General features: G+C 39.5%; 1 protein-coding gene across 2 annotated transcripts in view; it reads left to right on the forward strand.

Moving 5' to 3' along the window:
- Positions 1-21633, forward strand: part of TRHDE (thyrotropin releasing hormone degrading enzyme) — a 223567-nt gene that overhangs the window by 110989 nt on the left and 90945 nt on the right. For both annotated transcript variants that reach the window (XM_009463186.2, XM_087766876.1), the window contains one exon: positions 9510-9575. In XM_009463186.2, the coding sequence (XP_009461461.2) occupies positions 9510-9575 (66 nt within the window). The remainder of the gene's footprint in view (positions 1-9509; positions 9576-21633) is intronic.

Here is a 21633-nt window from a genome sequence, read left to right on the forward strand (position 1 = left end):
TAGGTATATTTGCTGATTTTAAAAATATTGGCTCAACCACATTGTATGTAAAGTTTTAAAAACAGTGTAAGTTTAATTTGCTTATTAAAATATATCCTGGTTTTATTGCTGAGTATCAACAACACATTAACTTGTGGGTATGCACTGCTTGATAAGCAAATATCAATTGGAAATTCTGTATTACTAGTCTGTACTGTTAAAATCAAGTAGGGATACTTTTTTGGGGCTCCTTTTAAGGAATGTAGCCCCTTACTTTTTAACAATTTATTACCAAGTGCAGGAAAACCAGTCTGACCCAAATTCAGCCAAGTACGTAGTTATGTGCTTAATTTTATGTATGTAAACTGTGGAATTTAAGTTGGGTTGCTTACGTGTTTACGGTACTTCAGTGTGTCACTAAATGATGGCCCGGACTAAGAATTTTGGGATTAGGCTCATATTGTCACATTTTTTACTAGTATGCTGCATAGTCTGCATATACCTGTCTCCTTCCTTACCTCTTCTTACAGCTTTTATGTGGGTTTTCCAAAGGGAAAGCCTCTAGGAATTCATATGAACATTTTACATTTCTGCCACAGGGAGGAAATCATAGGCACACGTTTACTCATTTAAACAAATACATTCTGTTATCCTAATCAAATAAGGAAGCATTCACACTCATCAAATTCACATGCATTAAGCTTCATTTTTCTTGTAGCATTTGGAGGTGCTGTTGGAGAATACAGCAAATAGCCAAACTGGTGTATTACAGTGCTCAGTTTCTGAAAATGAGAGTGAAGTGATGCTGGTGACTCATGATACAGTCTAATTAATTCCCTGAAAAGAATTTCTCTGTGAGTACTTCTGCAGTTCCCAGAGATGAGATATTTTGGATAGAGACAGCTGAAGAATTCCAGAGAAAGCTTTGCAATCATCTCTGCTTTTACAGCTTGATAGAAGGACTTTAGCAGAGGTCTCTCAGGAGCCCACCACAGTACCATGTTGTAACTGATGGCAAGAACAAGACACTCTTGTTCCACAACTATCAGGTTAAGGCCGCATATCATGAAAGATGGTTCAGATCACAAAGGTAGGAAGGTAAAATACATTTCAGCGTGATCTTCTGAGTGGGAGCTGAGGAATGGTTGAACTTTTCCTCTTGGGGAAAAAGCAACAAGGCAAGAGTGTATGGTGAATATGTTTGCTTAAAGAAGCACAGTTTAAATGCAACACATGGATTTGAAAGTGGTTACCCAATTTTCAATTGTTCTTACAGAACTAAAGGACAACCATTGATTTGCTTAAGGTCACACCAGTTGCTCAACAGACATTACAGCCAGACTTCTCCCATCTCTTGGTCCTCTTCTTTAACATACTGAGGGTGACAATTCAGTTAATTCAGTGCACTACATGTAGTGTAACACAGCAGCTCAGCTGACCAAGTTTTTAAATAATTCATTTACACACATATACACTATTCTATATCTGCATTTGAGCAAATTCTGCAGATGTGACTTAGTCAAAACATATTTTTTGTGTTAAATTTCTCCAGGATTCAACAGATTTCATTTTGTTTTTTTAATTTTATGTAAGAGTTCTTTTTAAAATGTCACATTTTTGCTACATGTTTGATGTACATTGTTCTTTCACTTTAATTCATGCTGTGTTTTTCCCAATAAGCTAAATTTCATAGGGCATCCAGCTGCGGTTGCTTAGTACCAACAAAGAATGATTGTTTTGGAAGACGTGACTTGGATATTACTTGTTGGCTAGTGTTCACATTACAAAAATAATGTGCAAATGTGCATTCTTTGCATAAGTGCTTGGTAACACGCTCTTCTAATATTTGAAATGAACTTAGAATCACAGAGTTATTTAAGATTTTGAGAAATAAAGAATAATGTATGAATTCAGGAACTTTGAACTGAAATGAAATTATACTCATTTACTTAAGAACCCATTTGATTATGATACCCTCAGGCTTCTATTTGACAGAGTACTGTAAAATTATGTTCAAAATTTTTAAGAAAAAACCCCAACCTGTATGCTGCTTTTATTACATTTGCAGTTCTAAAAAAATCTTTCTTCAGCACATTTAATGAAGAAAAGATACATTTCAACCATTATTCAAAATATATTAGCCCAAATTTGTAAGTTTTTGTGTGATCTTAAGTGATTCTGCTAAGGTGGTTCATGCCTGACTTGAGGGTATACAGCATGTATGACTGTGGCTTACTGGGTGAGGGGCCACGTCATGGCCAAAGCGTAAAAGGGGGACTCAGATTTTTAAGGATATAGCAGAGAAGTGCAATGAATTATTTGTATTGGACCATCCTGCTGAAGAATGGGTTGATTCCCATGCTCAGTTTATTCTTTGTAACAGATAAGTTGCAGGAACTATCAATTTGAGGTAGATACATAGGAAACACTAACTAAAAGCTGAATTAGTTATTAGGAAGTCTGCAGAGCTGGGTGGCATCCACCTGCACCTTCTGAAGGTAACAAGATGTGGAGCTGCAGAACTTCTGACAATGGGACATCGACCATCGTTACAAACGACCACTGTGCCAGAGAATTGCTGAGGTAATGTACAGAAGGGGCTCCAGGGGAAGTCCTGGGAGCTATAGGCTGATGAGTTTGACTTCCTTCTCCGGAGAGTTGGTGACTCTATGGGATATAAAAAGTAAGATAACTGAGCACATAGATAAATATGTTGGTCTTGCCTGGACATAACTGCTGCAAAGGGAGATTCTGTCTCCCTAACCAGCTGGAGTTCTTGGGGGCAGTCAGTAGACACTGGATTTAAAAAAACATTTTTGACAAGGCACCTCACCTATAGCTCAGGGTAAATATTTAAGGAGGAAGCTATTTAATGTGTGTGTAATGTGACTGATTCATTAAAAAAAGAATACTAGTATATATCAAGTATATATTAGTAGCCATCAAACTTTGTATATTGATTCTCATCTTAAATCAGGAGCTCTTTATGAAGGAATGGTACCTGTGTGAGTGTCTGTATGTGGTCTGAGCCTTGTTTTAGTCAATGAAGATGAAGGTGATTATAAGAAGTTATTATTGATAATAATAGCTCTAACAGTAATATGAACAAAATCTAGTATAATCGAGGTAGAGGATAGTGCAACTCACATTTCCCTTAGCTAGCGAGAAAGTAACCCTAATCTCGAATTGCAGGGATACCAGCATACAGAAAACTAACTGTAGGCCTCCTATCTGTGTCCCATTGTCTTTGAAAAACAAGTGGTGCTATTACATATTAATCAAGAGAGATTTTGAACTGACTACTGCACAATAGAAGAATGTTAATAAATCACTTGTATTCAATGTTGGTTTTGGTTTTTTTTTTTTTTTTTTTTTTTGTAATGAGAGAAGAAAAAGCAAAATGGATGGGTGGAGGTTTTGTGGAAAATAGACACATTAAATTTTTTTTTTAGAAATTCAGTTATGTAATTCTTGTTGGTAGTCCAATGCCCCTCTCCTCAGCACCTCACTCCCCGCTTACACCTCGGATACCAAGGTGGTGTTTTTCATACCAGGATACTTCCTGATTTTAGCTTTTATGTCACAAAAGGGATCGTTCTGAGCTAAATCAAAATAAACATCTTTCATTCCTAAACAAGGATGGCAAGGTGGACATTCAGTGAAAAAGAGATATGTTGAGGTCTGTGTAATTATTATTACTGATATTTGGTGTTAAGTGAGATAAATGGATAGGTGAGCCTGCAAGGTGCTGTCTCAGACTTTGCAAACTCAGGGAGGTGTTTTTGCACTGCTTATGCTTTCACATTTTCTAAGGTTGCTCCGTAAGTTGCAGGATACAATATCTTCAGAGCGATTCATGTCATCTCACTTGGGATGTTCACTGTGTAGACTCCTGCAATTGACTAGTCCTCTAACCTCCCTGTATCATCAGTGAAGATAAACAGGCACTTTTAGGGTAAAATTAATCTGTCCTATTTTAGATGCATATCCTCAGATGAGATGAATCAGGATGAGCTGAAGTGCTTGCTTCTCTCTCCACTGCCTTTAAAAGGGAGTCAGGCAGCTGGCTCAGCTGTATACAACTGAGTAAGCATCAGATAGCTACAATGTAGGCATCTGCATTCAGTCAGATTAATCTCAATCCTATGGTTAAAAGAAAAAACAATACACAACAAAAGCAGAACCAAAAAGAAAAAAGAAGTTGATGTTCTAGGAAAAAATGACAAGTTTTGGTGGGAAGGAGGACAGAAGAGCTGTGCTTTTTCTGGGTCAGCCTTTTATGCTCTCTTGCCTTCCCCCACTCCAACGCATTTATAAACTGATAGATTATTTCATCCTCACAAGAGTCAGCTGTAGTTCATAGTTTCTGTTTCATGTTGGTGACATTTTTCTGTCATGAGTACTTTTTAGAATACCGACATAGTTTTTAGTCCTCAAAAGAGTAATGCTGAATGACTTTACAGCTCATTTGTATCTCTGCACACATGGCCCCTTGCCCTTGCCTCCTAGCTTCTGTATAATTCTGTGTGCTGGTTTACTAATTTTTACATTGTTCCCTTCACTGCAACTGCTTCACCAGTTAATTATTTTAAGTGCTTTTCTTTGCTATCTGCTTGGTACAGAACATCGACCTTCAGCTAGCAAGCACACTGCTCTCTCTTCAGGGCCCTCTCTTGAATACCTACCTTTGCTGGTTTTCTTATATGAAAGTGTGACAATGTAGAATAAACCGAGATATGATATATGTTACATGACTGTATATATAGAAAAGGATAGTGTCACACCAGTTTTATAGCTCCACAATACAGAAATTCTTGCGAACTACTTACTAGTACAGAACTTTTGTAACAGAGTGGGGAATCAGTCTCTGTATGGCTTTTTTGGACAATGCAGTTGAATTCATCTCACCTCACTTTAGATGTCTGCAGTGCAGATATGTACATAAGAGCTAGTCACCCAAGGCTGCTTTTGGAGTGAATTACAAGAGATGGATGCTTTTAAGGTACAATTCTCCCGATCTGTTTGGAGGTCTACTTTAAGGTGAGATAAAGTGCACCCAGAAGTGACTGGTGCTGTCCATTGACTGTAAAAGAAGTCTAAACAACTGAAGTAATTGTAGACACAAATGCTACAGGTAGATACCTGCATTTAGTCAGATGTATCCCCTCCTGTGCGGCTGTATAACAGTACTGTGTTGTATGCAATAGTCATATTTTTGTGGGTTCCTACATAAGACTTACTTTTTTTTCCTGTTAAAGAAAATTCCATTTGGTACTTTCTTTTGTATAAGAAATGATTACAGGATGCAAGTTGCAAGTGAAACAATTAGTTTAAGAAATCAGATATAATAAAATTAGATCATTTAATAAGTCAGAGAATTAAATTAACTTACAGTAATTGTGACCTGTAGTGATGCCACAGGTTCAAAAAATGTAGGAGAGAGTCTTTAAAAGTTAGTTTCATGTCATCTGAGCTCAAGGTTGCAATCATGTTATTTTATGTTGGCACGGAGAGAATTAGACTGAATGCCTGAGCATTGACTCTGCATTTTGTAGATTTTGAAGACAAGTTTCAGCTCACATATAAAGGAATTTTGCTCCTATTTTTAATTATGGATGGTCTTTACCATGGTGTGAGCATGCAAACCAGTTTCTTAAGAAAGATCATAAACTTACAGCACTTCAACCAGTGGATAATTGCCCATGAGCATACTTTTTCCCAGGAGCACTTTGCAGAAAAGGTCTGTCTGTGCAGTTAATTTCCATGGAGTAGCTGACATGTTCTACCTTCGTTTCCTGTAACACTGCTGAGGCTGAGGAAGCTTTGACTGTGTCATAGATTATATGAGGAGCATGCTGGGTGATCTTCGGCAAATGATTTCACTATGTTGTGCCTCAGTTTGCCTTTATTTTGCAGGATATTGGTATCAATATCTTAAGAAGCACTCATGAGATCTGCTAATGAACAGTGCTTCACCAGAGCTGAGTAGTGCCATTAATCATTGACTGAATATCCAGTGTATTTCTCTGAACAGACTTTTATTAAGATGGGGTACAATGGCTTAAGGTGAGTCAGATTTTATGCTGGCAGGAACATAGGTACGTTTTTTGAATAGGAAAGAATTGCTTTCCACTAGACCTGTTAAACCAATGTGTTTTACCTCTTGACAAGGTACTGAGTCATCCACTGCCTGGAGGAAAGCACTTAAATCATCAATAAATGGCCATTCTGCCCTGTAAGAGAGCCAGGTTCACTTCTCAAGACTCCATACGTCATTCCTTGGTTGGACAAATGTTGGCAGAGCAGAAGTGGCCCTGAGAGTCAAGTGGGGAGCAGATCAGTTGTGTGTCAGGACGTTCAAGGAACGATGGTGACAGGTTCCAAAGAGCATCCTCTGCAGCAGGACAGTTTTGTTGTGATTTAGGATTTTTCTGTAGGTTTACGTCTATGTCAGAGAAGCTTTCAGAAGGTATGGAAGCGTAGGTCCTCTGGACTCCATCTAGTTCACTGCTTGGTAGGCAGATAAGCAGTGAAAATGCTAGCACATTGGGCCATTCAGATGACCCCAAGGTCATGTGTTCCATTGCTTCTGAACCTAACTGCACATACCTTCTTTATCTCCCAGGACCCTCTGGTTAAGGTCATCCTCCAAGCTTCTCTTTTCAGTTAGCCCCGCTTCCTTATGCCAGTTACTCTGCATATCTCTTGCTTTTTAATCCTTCTCCCTGCAAACCCGTTTCTCGTCATCTCCAGTCAGAGTGCCAGTGTTTGCTGCCTTTCCCTTTCCTTCCCAGAGCGGGGAATTTATTGATTGTTTCTGCTCTTCTTATGAATGTATCGCTGTTCTCTGTTCTGTCTGCTTTCAGAGTGCAAGAAATGTTGAAATAAGTGGTTTCCTCCCTTTTCTTCCTCCCATTTCTTTTCCCTTCATGCCAAGGGCTGCATTTGCTCCCATTTCTCCTCCTTTCTCCCCAAGACAGTTTTTTCCCCTCGAGATTCTCTGGTTTTCTGTTTTCCACTTTTTCTTCAGAATCCCTTTCCTTTCCTTCTCTCTCCTTTCCTATACTATCCTTCAGCAAATAAGTCAAGAAGGCATTTGCCTTCCCTGTGTGGGGAAGGTGGCAGAGCTGGGACAAGCATATTCTTGTTCTGGAAGCTGTAAGTAGGTCTTCTGGATTTCCTGAAGATAAATAATTGATAGAAAGTACTTCTAAAGCAGCTGTGAAAATGGATGGATCCTGAGAGAGTAGTTCTACCTTTGTGCCTTGGATCTCCTATTCAGTCTTTCATTGCCTTTTCCTAGTCACTTGTTAGTATTCCAGGGTCCCCTTATTTCTTTCTCACAGTTTAAATTTCACAGAGACCAAGAAATGCCAGACACAAGTTAAAAAAAAAATTATAAAATCCCTCACAGGTAACATTTAGCTACATTGGATGGAACTATGGACAGCCCTTACACACCAAAGAAAATAAAAAGCAATGAAAGACCTGGACTTGCCCTGCCCAAGTTACTTATCGGATAGATAAGATTTATGTATTTCTTAGTTTTTTTTTTTTTATCTGCTGTTTATCTGCTTAGACAGATTTATCGGCTCTTTATCTGCGTAAACATCTCTGAGAACTTTACTCATTCTGTTCCTCTGGTAAAATAAGGGTAATAATGCTTCCTGACCTATGGTCTTGTCTGTTCAGGTAATAATCTGTTTCAATAGGGATTATTTTCTATGCCACTGTGTGTTCCAGACATGATTGATCTCACAGTAAGATTAGGTACCACCATAAAAGCGTAGCATAGAGTTAATAACACAAACACCATCTTTTGGTTTATCCACTGTTCAATTTTTATAAGCAATTGCAAACATCTCCTGAATTAATTTTTTCTTTTCTTTCTTCAGTTACTTTAGTAACTATGTATTATTTGTTGTTGCTGCCTATTTGAAGACCTTGTGTTTCTTAAGATTTACTAATAATTTACTAATCTTTTTAATTCGTATCATTATTTCAAATGTTGGTTATTACAGATAACTCCTTCAGTACTTCAAAAATAGGCATTATACCAAAAAATGAGTGGAACATGTATTGAACGGTCTAAAAATTGGACAACTGTTGAATTCCAAAACTATTTTGAACTTGAATCTAGCAGGAAAAGACAGAAAATCTTGTTTTGAAAGCTGAAGCTAGAGAAATTCAAATTAGTAAAAAGGTGCACATTTTCACTGTGAGAGTAAATATTAGTTGTGACAAGTTATGTAGCACTGTGAAACATTTTCCTTTTCTTGAATCTTCCTAAAATAAATGCTGTTGTGTAAAGAGAAGCAATAGGATTTTTGCCTAAATTACTGTTTGACCTCTATTAATGCAGGAAGTCAGATTATATTGTTGTAATAGTCCTTTCGGCTTTAGAACCTGTAAATTTTTGAATCTGTGAAATGTTTCTTTTTTTTTTTTTTATTTTCTAAATTGAGCATTAGCCTAATTCCTGAACCTACACCTGTAGCTGAGGTTGTTGAGTTCTAGCATCATGTTTTCTTATGGCCTTTGATTGACTAACTTTAAATCAAAAGTGTCCTCCCCCTCGTGCAGTCATCAGTACTGAGTATAGCATTTGATTAATGGGAATTGGAAGGCCGGGTGTCTTGAAATTGGATTGCAAAGTGGGATATTATAGCTAAATCATCAAATCAGATCTGCAAAGATATTTCTGCTTGAAATAGAGCACTTGTGCAAGAGGAAAATACAGAGCAATTGTGGTTCTGAGAGGGAGTAAGAAAACACAAAAGGGATGCCTTAAAGAAAGCTACTCTGGCAAGTATCTATCTGTTTCTTGGTGTAAGTACTGAGAATTAGAATCACCAGTGAAACAAAAGAAATTTTTTAGATCTCCTTTGCCTGAAGGGGCAAAGGGATAAGAACTGGTATAAGGAGAGAAAGAATGTTATACAAATACTTACCTCTTTGCATGACAGTCTGGGTAATAAGCTCACTATTAGTAAGTCAAATATGTGTATCCACATCTTATAAAATTCTTATGAAAATGATCCACTTCTAGATCATCACATCTGGAAGGCTTTTACAAAGGCAAGTACTATCACTAAATCCTGATTCACAATAGTGTAATGGAGGTAAAAATATTATGAATAATCACTGTGGTAGAACTTAACATGGATGTTATTTTTTGCCCTCATTTAAAACTGTGCAGTACTGCTGAGTGCACAGAAGGGCTAGGGGCAACCAGCTGTGGAGCTGACGCATCGGCGCTCCAGCAGTGGAGAGAGTGTGTTTTATGACCTGCGCCTTATTCAGTATGTGGGGCAGGATATTAACAATATTGGTCTACTGCCTCACTTTTCCTTGTAAGCATTTGTGTTATCTTCTCTCTCTCTTTTTCATTCCAGCACAAATAAAGATTATATTAATTCAAGTTTCCAAGATGATAGTGTTGGATGGAAACGCCTGCTTCAGATTGTTATTATTGTCTACTATTGACATGCAAAACGGTAACTTCTTTTTTTCTCTATTATTTCCCACAGGGTGCAGCTCTAATTCGAATGTTGGCTAACTTTATGGGTCACTCTGTGTTTCAAATGGGCTTACAAGTAAGTAAAAGCATTTCTGTCTTTGTGTGCATTTCTAGCATTTTCGCTCTCTCTCTTTTTTTCTTTTTAAACTATATTTGCATCTTTTTGTGGAAATGTTTTTTTACTTCAGGACCATCTGAGGCACCAGCATGTCCCTGAAGCTGAATTTGAGGGAAGACGCTGAGTAGTGTAACACACATTGTGGTGCCCCCAGTTTCATTTATATTTCTTGGTGTATCAAGCAATTGCACTTTACTGGCACGCGGTTTTATCCATGTGACAACTGTGTGAAGGGTTAGCTGAGGAAAGAGCTACTTCTCTTCAATTACATTTGCGTGCTGGTATAACAAATAATAAATGATGTCAAGCCAGCTGGAAAATACACAGCCCTAAGACTAGTAATGCTTTTCAGATAAATATTGTTGCCTTTCCTTCCTCCCTAGCAAAGTCCTTGAGCTTTATTTTTACCTTTGATAAGCATGGAGTGGTCTCTACCTTAACAATGTTTTGAAAACTCATTCTGCCTTTTAAAAGAAATTTAAAGAGGTAACATTTCTGTACGAAGAGAAAGAAATTCAACATGCTGATTACCAAGGATGAACTCTTTTCAGCAATAATTCAGTGCAAATGAGTGTTTCATAAACTATTTAAAAACAAACAAGCCTAAGCATAAGAAACAATGCAACTCCCTCTTTTCCATTGAAATCTGCTTGAGTAAATCATGTTGCAGGCAGCTGTGATTGATGAATTATGTATGATGCAGCCTGCTACTTAGAAGTGTCCTTTAAAGTAAATTGATGTTCACCTGAAATACAATTATGCTAAGATGGAAAGAGCAATCAATCTTATCTGTTCTTAGTAAGCTTTTCATTTTGAAATTTAAATAAACTACGTCTAGGATCAGGTCATTTTTTAACAGAATAATTCTACCTCTAACCAAAATAAATTGGAAGATAAAATATAAAACAAAAGTTAAATAAATGCATTGGTTATGTCAGAGAGGTGTGTTCCATGCAATAGGCAATGAAAGGAAACCTGCTGGGGAAATACAGCTTTTTGGAGAGTTTACTGGACATGCAGGGTTTGCAGCATAACTTATTCACAGGACCCAGTTGGATCATTTTCTTAGTTGTAACACCAGGTCAGATCAGTTAAATAATCTTCTTATCCAGATAAGAAATCTTGAAATCAAAAGTTTCCTTCATAAAATCTTGTATATGTCAAGGGTAAAACCCTCACCTCATTTAAGCCAAAAAGACTTCTGTCCTTAGTCCAGCAAACTCCATATTCCAGCCAGAAACTTTTGGCTGCGCAGATCCATTCATATGTAAATCCAATAGCACTTTTTCCCAAAAAAGAATTTCACTCAGGGTTTTAGAAAGTGAAAGTATTAATACGTACATCTCAAACCCCGTTTTTCTATTTTCTCCTATGTTTGCCTGAGAAATAACAGTGTGCAAGTTGTCTTGAAATAAATTTATAAAGAAGTTCAGATCAAAGAATAGGGCTATGCAGGGATCAAATAATCATAATTACCATGAAGTTGTATTGGAGCTTTGTTTTTTGATTTGAGTGGTTTCTTATTATTTCTGCTTTTCACCAGTTCTGCTCTAAATAGAAAGTCTTCTGTTTGCTAATGAAAGTCTATGAAAAATCTGACTGTGAAAATCTGACTAGTGAAAGTCTTGGCATCAGTTCAGCAGGAAGATGATATTCTAACTTCTTTTATAAAAACTGTTTGAAATCCAGATAGAGATTTTCCATGTGTATGTCTCCAAGTTGAACAAAATAAAACATAAAGTTCGTAAGCTTGCTCATAAGCTACAGTTATACAACTGGAAATGTCTGTCAATCATTTAATTCTTTGTGTTTTGTGGATCTAACAAAATAGTGTTCCTGCACTGTAATGTTGGGAGGCTAGCTTTGCTGCTGACAAGGGGAACTGGAGGACTAATTTACCCTTTCTATCATGTGTTGGTTTAGGCTTTTTAGCTCTTTAGCCCCAGTACCGTTACTTGGGATTTAGCATTATGTTGCCTTGAATCCAGTTTTATCATGGAATTCTAATGTTCAACTAAATGGCCTTTCTCAAGGATAGCTGCAAAATCAAGTATTACTACTATTTATGAATCTCCTCAAACAACGAATACTCTGAAAGTGCACTTGATGGTTCATTCCTCCTGGGTTATCAAATGGCTTGCTGAGTAACTGAGTTCTGAAGGACCTTTGCTTTATCTCATTTGCTTTCTTTTTCATTAGCCTCCAGTACATGCAGCACATCAGTGTTAATAGTATTAATATTATTTCAGTTCTTTTTGGTTATTAGGTATGTTCTTAAGTGTTTCACAGATGATAAAAAAGAGTATTCCTGTAGTCTTATTACGCTAGCATAAACCAAAATGAGTAGCCCTTTATTTGTGTTTGTGTTGAGTGTTTGTGTTTGTGGTTTCATCAAAATCAAGGTATGATTCATCATCTAATTAAGAGCTACAGAATTAGAGCTTTTATATAAGAGAAGCTACAACAAATATGCTAAACTTTGGGTTAAGGACAGGAAAAGATAAGGTTTAGAGCAAGAAGGAAATGGGATAGCTACCTTTTTTTTTTTCTTTACCACTTTTTTCTTAATCTAATTACATGCTATCACCTGGCAGGTGGACTTTTTTTCAGAGCAGATCAAGATAGCTTTGGGAGAAAAATCCCTTATATGTCAAAGAAAACAATCGTGTTAAAAAGAAGAAATAAGGTGATGAAGGAGAGTGGGACTCTTTGTTGGATATTCCTTAACAATGCATATGAGCTGAAGCAAATGTACAAAGGTGCACATGATCCCTAACAGTTCAGCAAACCGTTGTGTTGAGGAGTCTGCAAGGAGGTAAAATTGTAGTAGAGGTGCTCAGTTTTACAGTGTAGATGGCTTTGGCGAGATTCATATCTGTCAAGAATACCTGGCCTCTTCCTATCACAGTAAATATACTGTGAAAGACCAGTGGATTATAGTGTGGAAGCTCCACAATAAAACTGCAGCCAAGAGACTACCTAGTGAGGGTATGATTTTCTGGAAGCCCTTCAAAGACATATGATGTCTTGAATCATGTGACATTTTCAAACAGAAGATTTAGTAACAAAGACAGAACTTTCTCACTGTTTTCACGTGGCACTCCATAGACAGAAGCAAAAGAGAACATATTTATATTGGCTGTAATGATTAATTGGATAATGACAGTAGTAGCCACAGCTGGTAACACTTGCATACGAGAAAGTCACAGCTATTCTTTTTGTAGAAAATGTCTAATAAACCCTTCCTTCTCACAGTAGGTGATTTCCTTCTTTTTAAAAGTCCTGAGAGCTTTCATGATGTGCAAAGTTTCTTATATTCCAGGGAAATTCAAGAGGTGCACGTCACTGAATGCCGGTACTCTTCTAACAAAGTGGTGTTGCTTTTCAGTCAAAAAGCCATTAATCAGCTAGGACAGTGATCAGAGCATGAAGAGGCTTGGTCAGCACCACTTGCTCTGATTATGTTTCTGAACTGCATAGATTGGTAGAGGAAGAAGCTGTAAGTTGGCCTTATCATTCAGTCATCACTCAGGGCTGTAATATGCAATATAATATTAGATTTGTGTGAGATTTTCATCTGTAGGCTGTTGTTCCTAATGTGTGTGCTTGAAATAGATGGTTACTTACATGACTGGTGTCAGTGTATTACATTTCCTGGAAGGTTTTACTGCTTTATGGCAAGGCTTCTCTTCAGTGTGTTTTTTTTTTTTTTCATATTCAATATAGAGAGAAAGCCCAGTGATTGGAAGGTCTGCTACTTAGATGTGTGTAAAGAGGCACCTCCAGCTCTGTAATGAGACATTTCTGCACTGGTTTATTTAAATTTTTCTTATATTTGGTTTGATTATTTTGGAGCCTCATCTCTATTACTGTACGTGTGTCAACACTGCATTTCATTTGGCATGTGGCAGCTCATTGATCACATAGATCTGTATCCTTTTGAACTTCACTTGCTGCTGTGTATGTGTTCATCACTCACTCTGATTTAATGCATCATCAGCAGTTTGAATTAGTTACTGTAGGAATCTCTGCTTCTGTGATAAATTAACTGCTTTTGTACTTTAGGCTTCACATTGTACATTTGGAAGAAGAACTTCCATACTGTGCTTTGGATATATGCTGTCTTTTTTGGTGCTGTTGAGTGGCCACTGTATTGAAACAAATTGGTCAACCTTTCAGAGGAGCTGTCTGGGGAAATGTGACATGCAGGCTGTTAAATACAGCAAGGTTTAGATTTCAATCACTTTTTACTATCATAAAGCTAGCTAGTTAGACTTTCTTTCATCCATACTGCTTAGTATTTCTGGCTTTTTAGACACCTCTGTTCATGCCTGTGTTCTGTTTGAATTGTGGCAGTCAATACGAAATCCTATCAGGAACTTTCTAGGTGAAAAATAAAGCTCTAATGTGCTATTTTCGATATGGTTTGCCACTTCTGTCCAAGAATCTAGTCATACAAGAAGTGTATTCATCTATTTCCACGGTATTGTTTTATAATCTATTTTTTACATAGTATATTAAACAGGTTTCAGTGTACCCATTTTATCATACCTATTTATTATATCTTTATTCCCAATTCACAACAGTTAGCTGTGTGCTATTTAAAATGAGACATCATTAGAGACTTCTTAATAGAGTTTTCTGTAAGAACAAAAAAAGTCAGGCACCTTAGGATCAGGCTCAGTGAAGCAATGAGCTGCAATGCTGTCCCTGGATCAACAGTGCTCATGGAACTACCTGGAGTCTTCCTCTGCTCAGTGGGAGGATGTAACTTCTGCCACCAGGCAGGAACATCTTTACAGCTGGAGTACCTCTGGTGTTGCAGGTCACCTCGCTGGTGCATTAAAGCAGATGTTGAGTGAAGTACTTTTCAGCTAATTCTGCACTCATCTCCTCTGGTTTAGAAGAGCACAGAGTGTCTGACCTTCATGAACATCAAAGTATCACCATGGGCATACTGGCTATGACCTGTCCTTAAATTAGTTGCTACTGATCCCTTTATTTTTTAAACTGTCTGACTTCTACTGACAGTTGTCAACAAGATAACTTGACGATGTCCTTTTAAGCAGGATGTAGGAAGTCATAGGAAATCTCATAGGAGCTGACATCACTGTTTTCTACGCTGCGTGTCATACGAGATTGATAACATCTTTCGCCTTTTCTGGCCCCTCAGCATTTCTCATGCTTCTAATTTACATCACTCTGGATTTTAGGTTTACATTTGTTAAATGAATTCAGTGTTATGGGCTTTTTCTGTAGCTTTTTCCACCATGACTTGAGTAGGTCAGTAAAAGTTTACACGAGAAACTTCTGTAAGTTGCAATGTCACAATATTTTTTTCCTTTGAAAATGTTAAAGATGTACAGCATAGTAAGGGCCAGACTCAGATATCACTACTAAAAATGGGAGTCCTTTCTCTAGCTCCAAGAGGATTTGAGTATACTATGTGTATAGCAAAAAGCTTCTGTTTAAAGAAAAAATGTGATTGAAGTTGCATAATTTAAATGTACAGTTATTGATAAATGCTAAAGTTAATTTTATCTTTGCATTCTTTTCCTTTTTTGTATGCACCTTAACCGAGATTTTTAATTATGCAATTGCCCAGTGTTTTATACATAGGACAATGTCTGATTCAGTTCACAAAGTGGACCATGCTAACTGAATTGTCCTTCTATTCAATAGTTCTCTGTATTTTTCATTTGCTTTGTAGTCCCAATTCCTAACTGCTACATACAATTTTCTCAAATGCCATCCAGTATGGTATCAGAATGCATCGCCAGCAGTTAGTGAACAGAAGACATAAACCTCATAGGGAGGGAAGGGATGGTGCTAGCCTCATTTTATAAATGGAGGTCTAGTCCTACAGAAACAGAAATTTAAGATAAAATTTACACAAGTGTGGAGTGTGCAATATGAGACGCCCAGTGCAGCACTTTTCCCTCCCATGTGTCTTAGCACTTATGGATCGGAAGAATTTATGTGTTCAAAGCACAGCTTCCACGGGCTTCATTTTTGGCTGTGAGTGCTCAGAGTGGCTGCAGCTCAGCCTCTAGGGGCACCAAGGTGGCCTCCAAAAAATGTCAATCATACAATTAATGTTGCTATAAATAAATCAGTGAGAGTGGAGTGCCTGCACATTTGGGGGGAAATTGGACTAATGTGATTAAAATAAAAAAGACCCATGAAATTTGGATATCTATTTTGAAACCCAAGAAGATGTTCTGTCAAAGTATTTAGCATTATAAACTATTTCAGATATTTAGAATAGACTTCACATAGGGTTCAGTCACAGAGTCCAGCTCTGCTACAAATCAGGCCACAGGGCTGTACATAATGCACCCACAATTATAGCAGCCACCCGTCATGGCTGCTGGTGGCTTTTGCCCAATATAATATAGGTGCTGTGCAGAGAGAGCTTTTTCCTAAAATGCTGCACTAGCAGAATATTCCTGTTTGGTTATATTAACTCCTTTCCCTCCTTTCTGCTCTGCTTTTCATCCCCAGTGCATTTGGATCAGATGGTTTTTTACCCCGGCTGTCGGGGATTTCCGAGGGAAGGGAGAGATGGGCTCTTCGCTTTCTGCTTCAGGGCCCTAACCTCCCTCTGCGCTTAGGCAGCTGTGAGCCATCGGTACAGGGAGAGAGAGGGACTCTCTAGCTCCTAGGTCACCTGAAGTTGATCAGTGCTAGGAAAAAGCACGTTTCTGAAACAAGATCACTTTCCTTCTGACCTTTAGACCTCTGCTCCAGTGCATGGGGACAGCAGAGCTTTTCAAAGGAAAGAGAGACAAGAAAAAGTAAAATGTGGTATTTTTCCATACTTTCGTTCTGGTGTTGACTGAAATCTTGGAGAAGAATTCAGTCTGAGACAGACATTTTGGAGGCAAGATTTCAGCTCAAACAGTTACATTTTTCCCACATTGGAGGTCCCAGCAGGGAGAGTTAGAAAGAGTGATAATGGCAGGTGCTGCTGAACTTCAGTAGCTGACGATGTCCCTAGTGTCCACGTTCAGAGCAAGGTTACAGTCGGTGTCACCTTCATTAGAGGAAGTCATGCTGTCCTTCAACTAGGATAAAATGTTGCTTTATTGCTCCGTTGCTAAAGCTTCTTACAAAAAGAAAAACAATTAGTATAGACACAATTAAATTAACTTGCTGTTTCCTCAGAACAGGATTGCCCTCTACGACAGTGTTACAATCAGTCATATTACAGATACCACGTACATGTTCACTTGGTGTGCTTTCAGTGAACTTCTTTTATATTGTTGCATGTGAAATTCGGTTATGACTATTTTCTCCTTCATTTTTATTATAGGAATTATTAAGGGGAAGAATGATAGGTATGAAATCTCAGATAACATCAGCGGGCTGAACGGCTATTTAAGAAAATGTTTTCTTTTGGAATAAAATTATACTGTTTTCCTGATAGATGCTCAGTGGCAACCTCGCCTCTGTTGCTATAAGGCAGCACAATGGACTTCACAGGGCGCTGGAAGTACATATTTTGTGTGTGATTCTGCTGTCTTCGTGCAATCAAAATTTCCATTAGCTCTTTAGAAGTCAGTGGGGATATTTCCAGCACAAAGATTGCAGGATTGAACTCCTAGTTATCACTTAATACACATCAAAAATGAAATAAATCTACTTCTGTTCAGCCTGGTGGAGGACATTCAGAAAAAAGCTGAATCCCTATTGGATAAAACATGCTGTCATCAAAATTTTCTTCTTCTCGTCTTTCTCCTCCTCCTTCTTCTCCTCCTCCTCCCTCTTCCTCTTTCTTTCTCTTTCTCTATGTACATTTGGTGAAGAGGGCTTTAAACTACATAAATCTGGTGAAGAAAGCTTTAAACTGAAGTTGCTCAGGGAGAGGAACTTCAATCCATCCCACCCCTACCCGTTGGATGCCAGTGCCAGGAATAGATGCCCAGAGCCTGGAGAAGGATCACAGGTCAGCAAGAGCGCACCTGAAGACGAGCACAAAGGAATTCCAGCCAGTAAGTTGGGTTCATTGGGGGCCCAACTTAAATGCCTCTATGCAAATGCACGCAGCATGGGGAATAAACAAGAGGACTTAGAGACGTGCGCACGCCTGCAGGGCTTTGATCTTATCGGCATCACTGAGAAGTGGTGGGATGGCTCCTATGACTGGAGTGTTGGAATGGAAGGGTACATAGTCTTTAGGAAGGACAGGCAGGGGAGATGAGGTGGGGGCGTTGCCCTTTATGTCAGTGACCAGCTGGAGTGCATGGAGCTCTGCTTGGGGATGGATGAGGAGCTGACCAAAAACCTATGGGTCAGGATTAAAGGGAGGGCAAGGACAGGTGACATTACAGTGAGGGTCTGCTACAGGCCACCCAACCAGGAAGACCAAGCGGATGAGGCCCTCTGTAGACAGACAGGAGTAGCCTCACGTTCATGAGCCCTGGTCCTCATAGGGGACTTCAACCACCCCAACATCTGTTGGAGGGACAACACGGCAGGGCATAAGCAATCCAGAAGATTCCTGGAATGCATTGATGATAACTTCCTTCTCCAAGTGATAAAGAAGCCAATGAGGAGAGGTTCTATGCTGGACCATGTTCTCACCAACCAGGAGGGGCTGGTGGGGAATGTGAAGCTCAAGGGCAGCCTTGGCTGCAGTGACCATGAAATGGTGGAGTTCAAGATCCTTAAGGCATCAAGGAGGGCACACAGCAAGCTCACTACCCTGGACATCAGGAGAGCAGGCTTTGGTCTCTTCAGGGATTTGCTTGGTAGAGTACCGTGGGATAAAGCCCTGGAGGGAAGAGGGGCCCAAGAAAGCTGGTTAATATTCAAGGATCACCTCCTCCAAGCTCGGGACCGATGCATTGCAACAAAGAAGAAGTCAGGTAAAAACGCCAGGAGGCCTGCGTGGATGAACAAGAAGCTCCTGGACAAACTCAAACTCAAAAAGGAAGCCTACAGAAGGTGGAAGCAAGGACAGGTGGCCTGGGAGGAATACAGAGAAATTGCCCAAGCAGCTAGGGATCAGGTTTGGAAAACTAAAGCCCTGATAGAATTAAATCTGGCCAGGGATGTCAAGGGCAACAAGAAAAGCTTCTCTAAGTATGTCAGTGATAAAAGGAAGACTAGTGAAAAGGTGGGTCCTCTCCAGAAGGAAATGGGACACCTGGTTACCTGTGGTATGGAGAAGGCTGAGGTACTCAATGACTTTTTTGCCTCAGTCTTCACTGGAAAGTGCTCAAGCCACACTACCGAAGTCGCAGAATGTAAAGGCAGAGACTGGGAGAATGAAGAACCGCCCACTGTAGAAGATCAGCTTCGAGACCATCTGAGGAACCTGAAGGTGCACAAGTCCGTGGGACCTGATGAGATGCATCCGTGGGTCCTGAGGGAACTGGCGGATGAAGTTGCTAAGCTGCTATCCATCATATTTGAGAAGTTGTGGCAGTCTGGTGAAGTTCCCACTGACTGGAAAAGGGAAAACATAACCCCCATTTTTAAAAAGGGAAAAAAGAAAGACCCGAGGAACTACAGGCCAGTCAGCCTCACCTCTGTGCCTGGCAAGATCATGGAGCAGATCCTCCTGGAAACTATGCTAAAGCACATGGAAAATAAGAAGGTGATTGGTGACAGCCAACATGGCTTCACTAAGGGCAAATCATGCCTTACAAATTTGGTGGCCTTCTGCAATGGGGTTACAGTGTTGGTGGATAAGGGAAGAGCAACTGATGTCATCTACCTGGACTTGTGCAAAGCATTTGGCACTGTCCCTCACGACATGCTTATCTCTAAATTGGAGAGATGTGGATTTGATGGATGGACCACTTGATGGATAAGTAATTGGCTGGGTGGTTGCACTCAAAGAGTTGCGGTCAACGGCTTGATGTCCAAGTAGAGACCAGTGTCGAGTGGCATTCCTCAGGAGTCAGTATTCGGACTGGTGCTGTTTAACATCTTTGTTGGTGACATAGACAGTGGGATTGAGTGCACCCTTAGCAAGTTTGCCGATGACACCAAGCTGTGTGGTGCAGTCGACACACTGGAGGCAAGGGATGCCATCCAGGGGGACCTTGACAGGCTGGAGAGGTGGGCCCATGTGAACTTCATGAAGTTCAACAAGGCTAAGTGCAAGGTCCTGCACATGGGTCAGGGCAATCCCAAGCACAAATACAGGCTGGGTGGAGAATGGATTGAGAGCAGCCCTGAGGAGAAGGACTTGGGGGTGTTGGTTGACGAGAAACTCAACATGACCCAGCAATGTGTGCTTGCAGCCCAGAAAGCCAACTGTATCCTGGGCTGCATCAAAAGAAGCATGGCCAGCAGGTTGAGGGAGGTGATTCTCCTCCTCTGCTCTGGTGAGACCCCACCTGGAGTACTGCATTCAGCTCTGGGGCCCCCAATATAAGGACATGGACCTGTTGGAGTGAGTCCAGAGGAGGGCCACGAAGATGATCAGTGGGCTGGAGCAGCTTTCCTATGAGGACAGGCTGAGAGAGTCGGGGTTGTTCAGCCTGGAGAAGAGAAAGCTCTGGGGACATCTTATAGCAGCCTTCCAATCCCTGAAGGGGGCCTACAAGAAAGCCAGAGAGGGACTTTTTACAAGAGCGCATAGTGATAGGATAAGGGGTAATGGCTACAAACTGAAAGAGGGTAGATTTAGATTAGATATAAGGAAGAAGTTCTTTACTATGAGGGTGGTGAGGCACTGGAACAGGTTGCCCAGAGAAGCTGTGGATGCCCCATACCTGGAAGTGTTCAAGGCCAGGCTGGATGGGGCTTTGAACAACCTGGTGTAGTGGAAGGTGTCCCTGCCCATGGCAGGGGGGTTGGAACCAGAGGATCTTTAAGGTCACTTCCAACCCAAACCATTCTATGATTTAAAGTTCAGATACTGTAGCTAGGTAGCATACAGCCATGTGTGTAGTAGCATACAGCCATGTAGTAGCATACAACCAGATGTAAATGCTAATGATTTTTAAGATGTCTTTATTTTGCAAATTAAATGCAGCTCTAGTGACTGCATTGTATGATGGTCTTTTGCACCATAAGAAATATTTGCTCAATTGATACAAACAACAAATAACTGAAAAGCAAAGTTGAAGCTTCACTGTTACTGCTTTCCTGTCTGTTATTCATTGTTACTGTACAAATGTTGCAGGTCATTATGATCTAGACACAGTGACATGCAAGTCATACTTACAATAAGTTTTCTCGAGTGATTTATGGTGACCTTTTCATAGTAAGTAACATTAATTTCTTTCCAATTCTGGGGTTTCTATAGAAAAAAGTATTACAGAAAAGTACAGCCGAGATTTTTTGCCTGCTTAGCAATCTGTGGGCATAGTTCAAGTTAATGCAGGAATAAGCAGCCAACCTGTCACAATTAGCAGGTGCCATCCAAATATGTCTGGAAAACATTCCATCATTTTTTGTGTGCATTAAAAATATATTTTTTGAACAATATCTGGTTTTAGGTTCAAATATATTGTACAACCAAACAAGGCAGAACTAAAATGAATGTACAAATTCAGTCAAATATATGCAGTTCAATTTCAGAGTGCTTTATTTCTGTAAGATTTGTTCTTGGCTCAGTAGTTTAGTACCACTACCAAATAATACATCAAATACATTTTTCTTTAAAGCCAAGCTTAATATGCTAGCAGGTGTCTCACTGCACAGCAGATAGCATGAGACTCTGCTAGGCAATAACTCTGCAATCCTTCTAACTGTTCCCTTTAGACTTCACATGCAAACTGTTTTGCCACCACGTTGCAATTGCTCTTGCTGTGTTTCAAAATGGAACCTCCTTCCTCTTCATGTTAATAGCTAATAGGTGAAGCTGAATTTTCCAAGGGAAATGAACCTCTCCGTTTAATAGTTCTGATCTTTTAATAAGGATTCCCAGCAAAGCAGGATATATTTTAAAGTAGCTGGACGTTTGCCTGAATACAAATTTTGAGTCTGTTTTAGATGCCCCATTCACATTGGATTCACTGTGTTGCAATGCAGAAGATGTATTGATTGCAAAATT

Source organism: Nipponia nippon, unplaced genomic scaffold (genome assembly GCF_047370975.1).
Source record: "Nipponia nippon isolate SJK-2023a ecotype South Korea unplaced genomic scaffold, ASM4737097v1 scaffold_3, whole genome shotgun sequence".
NCBI lineage: Eukaryota > Metazoa > Chordata > Aves > Pelecaniformes > Threskiornithidae > Nipponia > Nipponia nippon.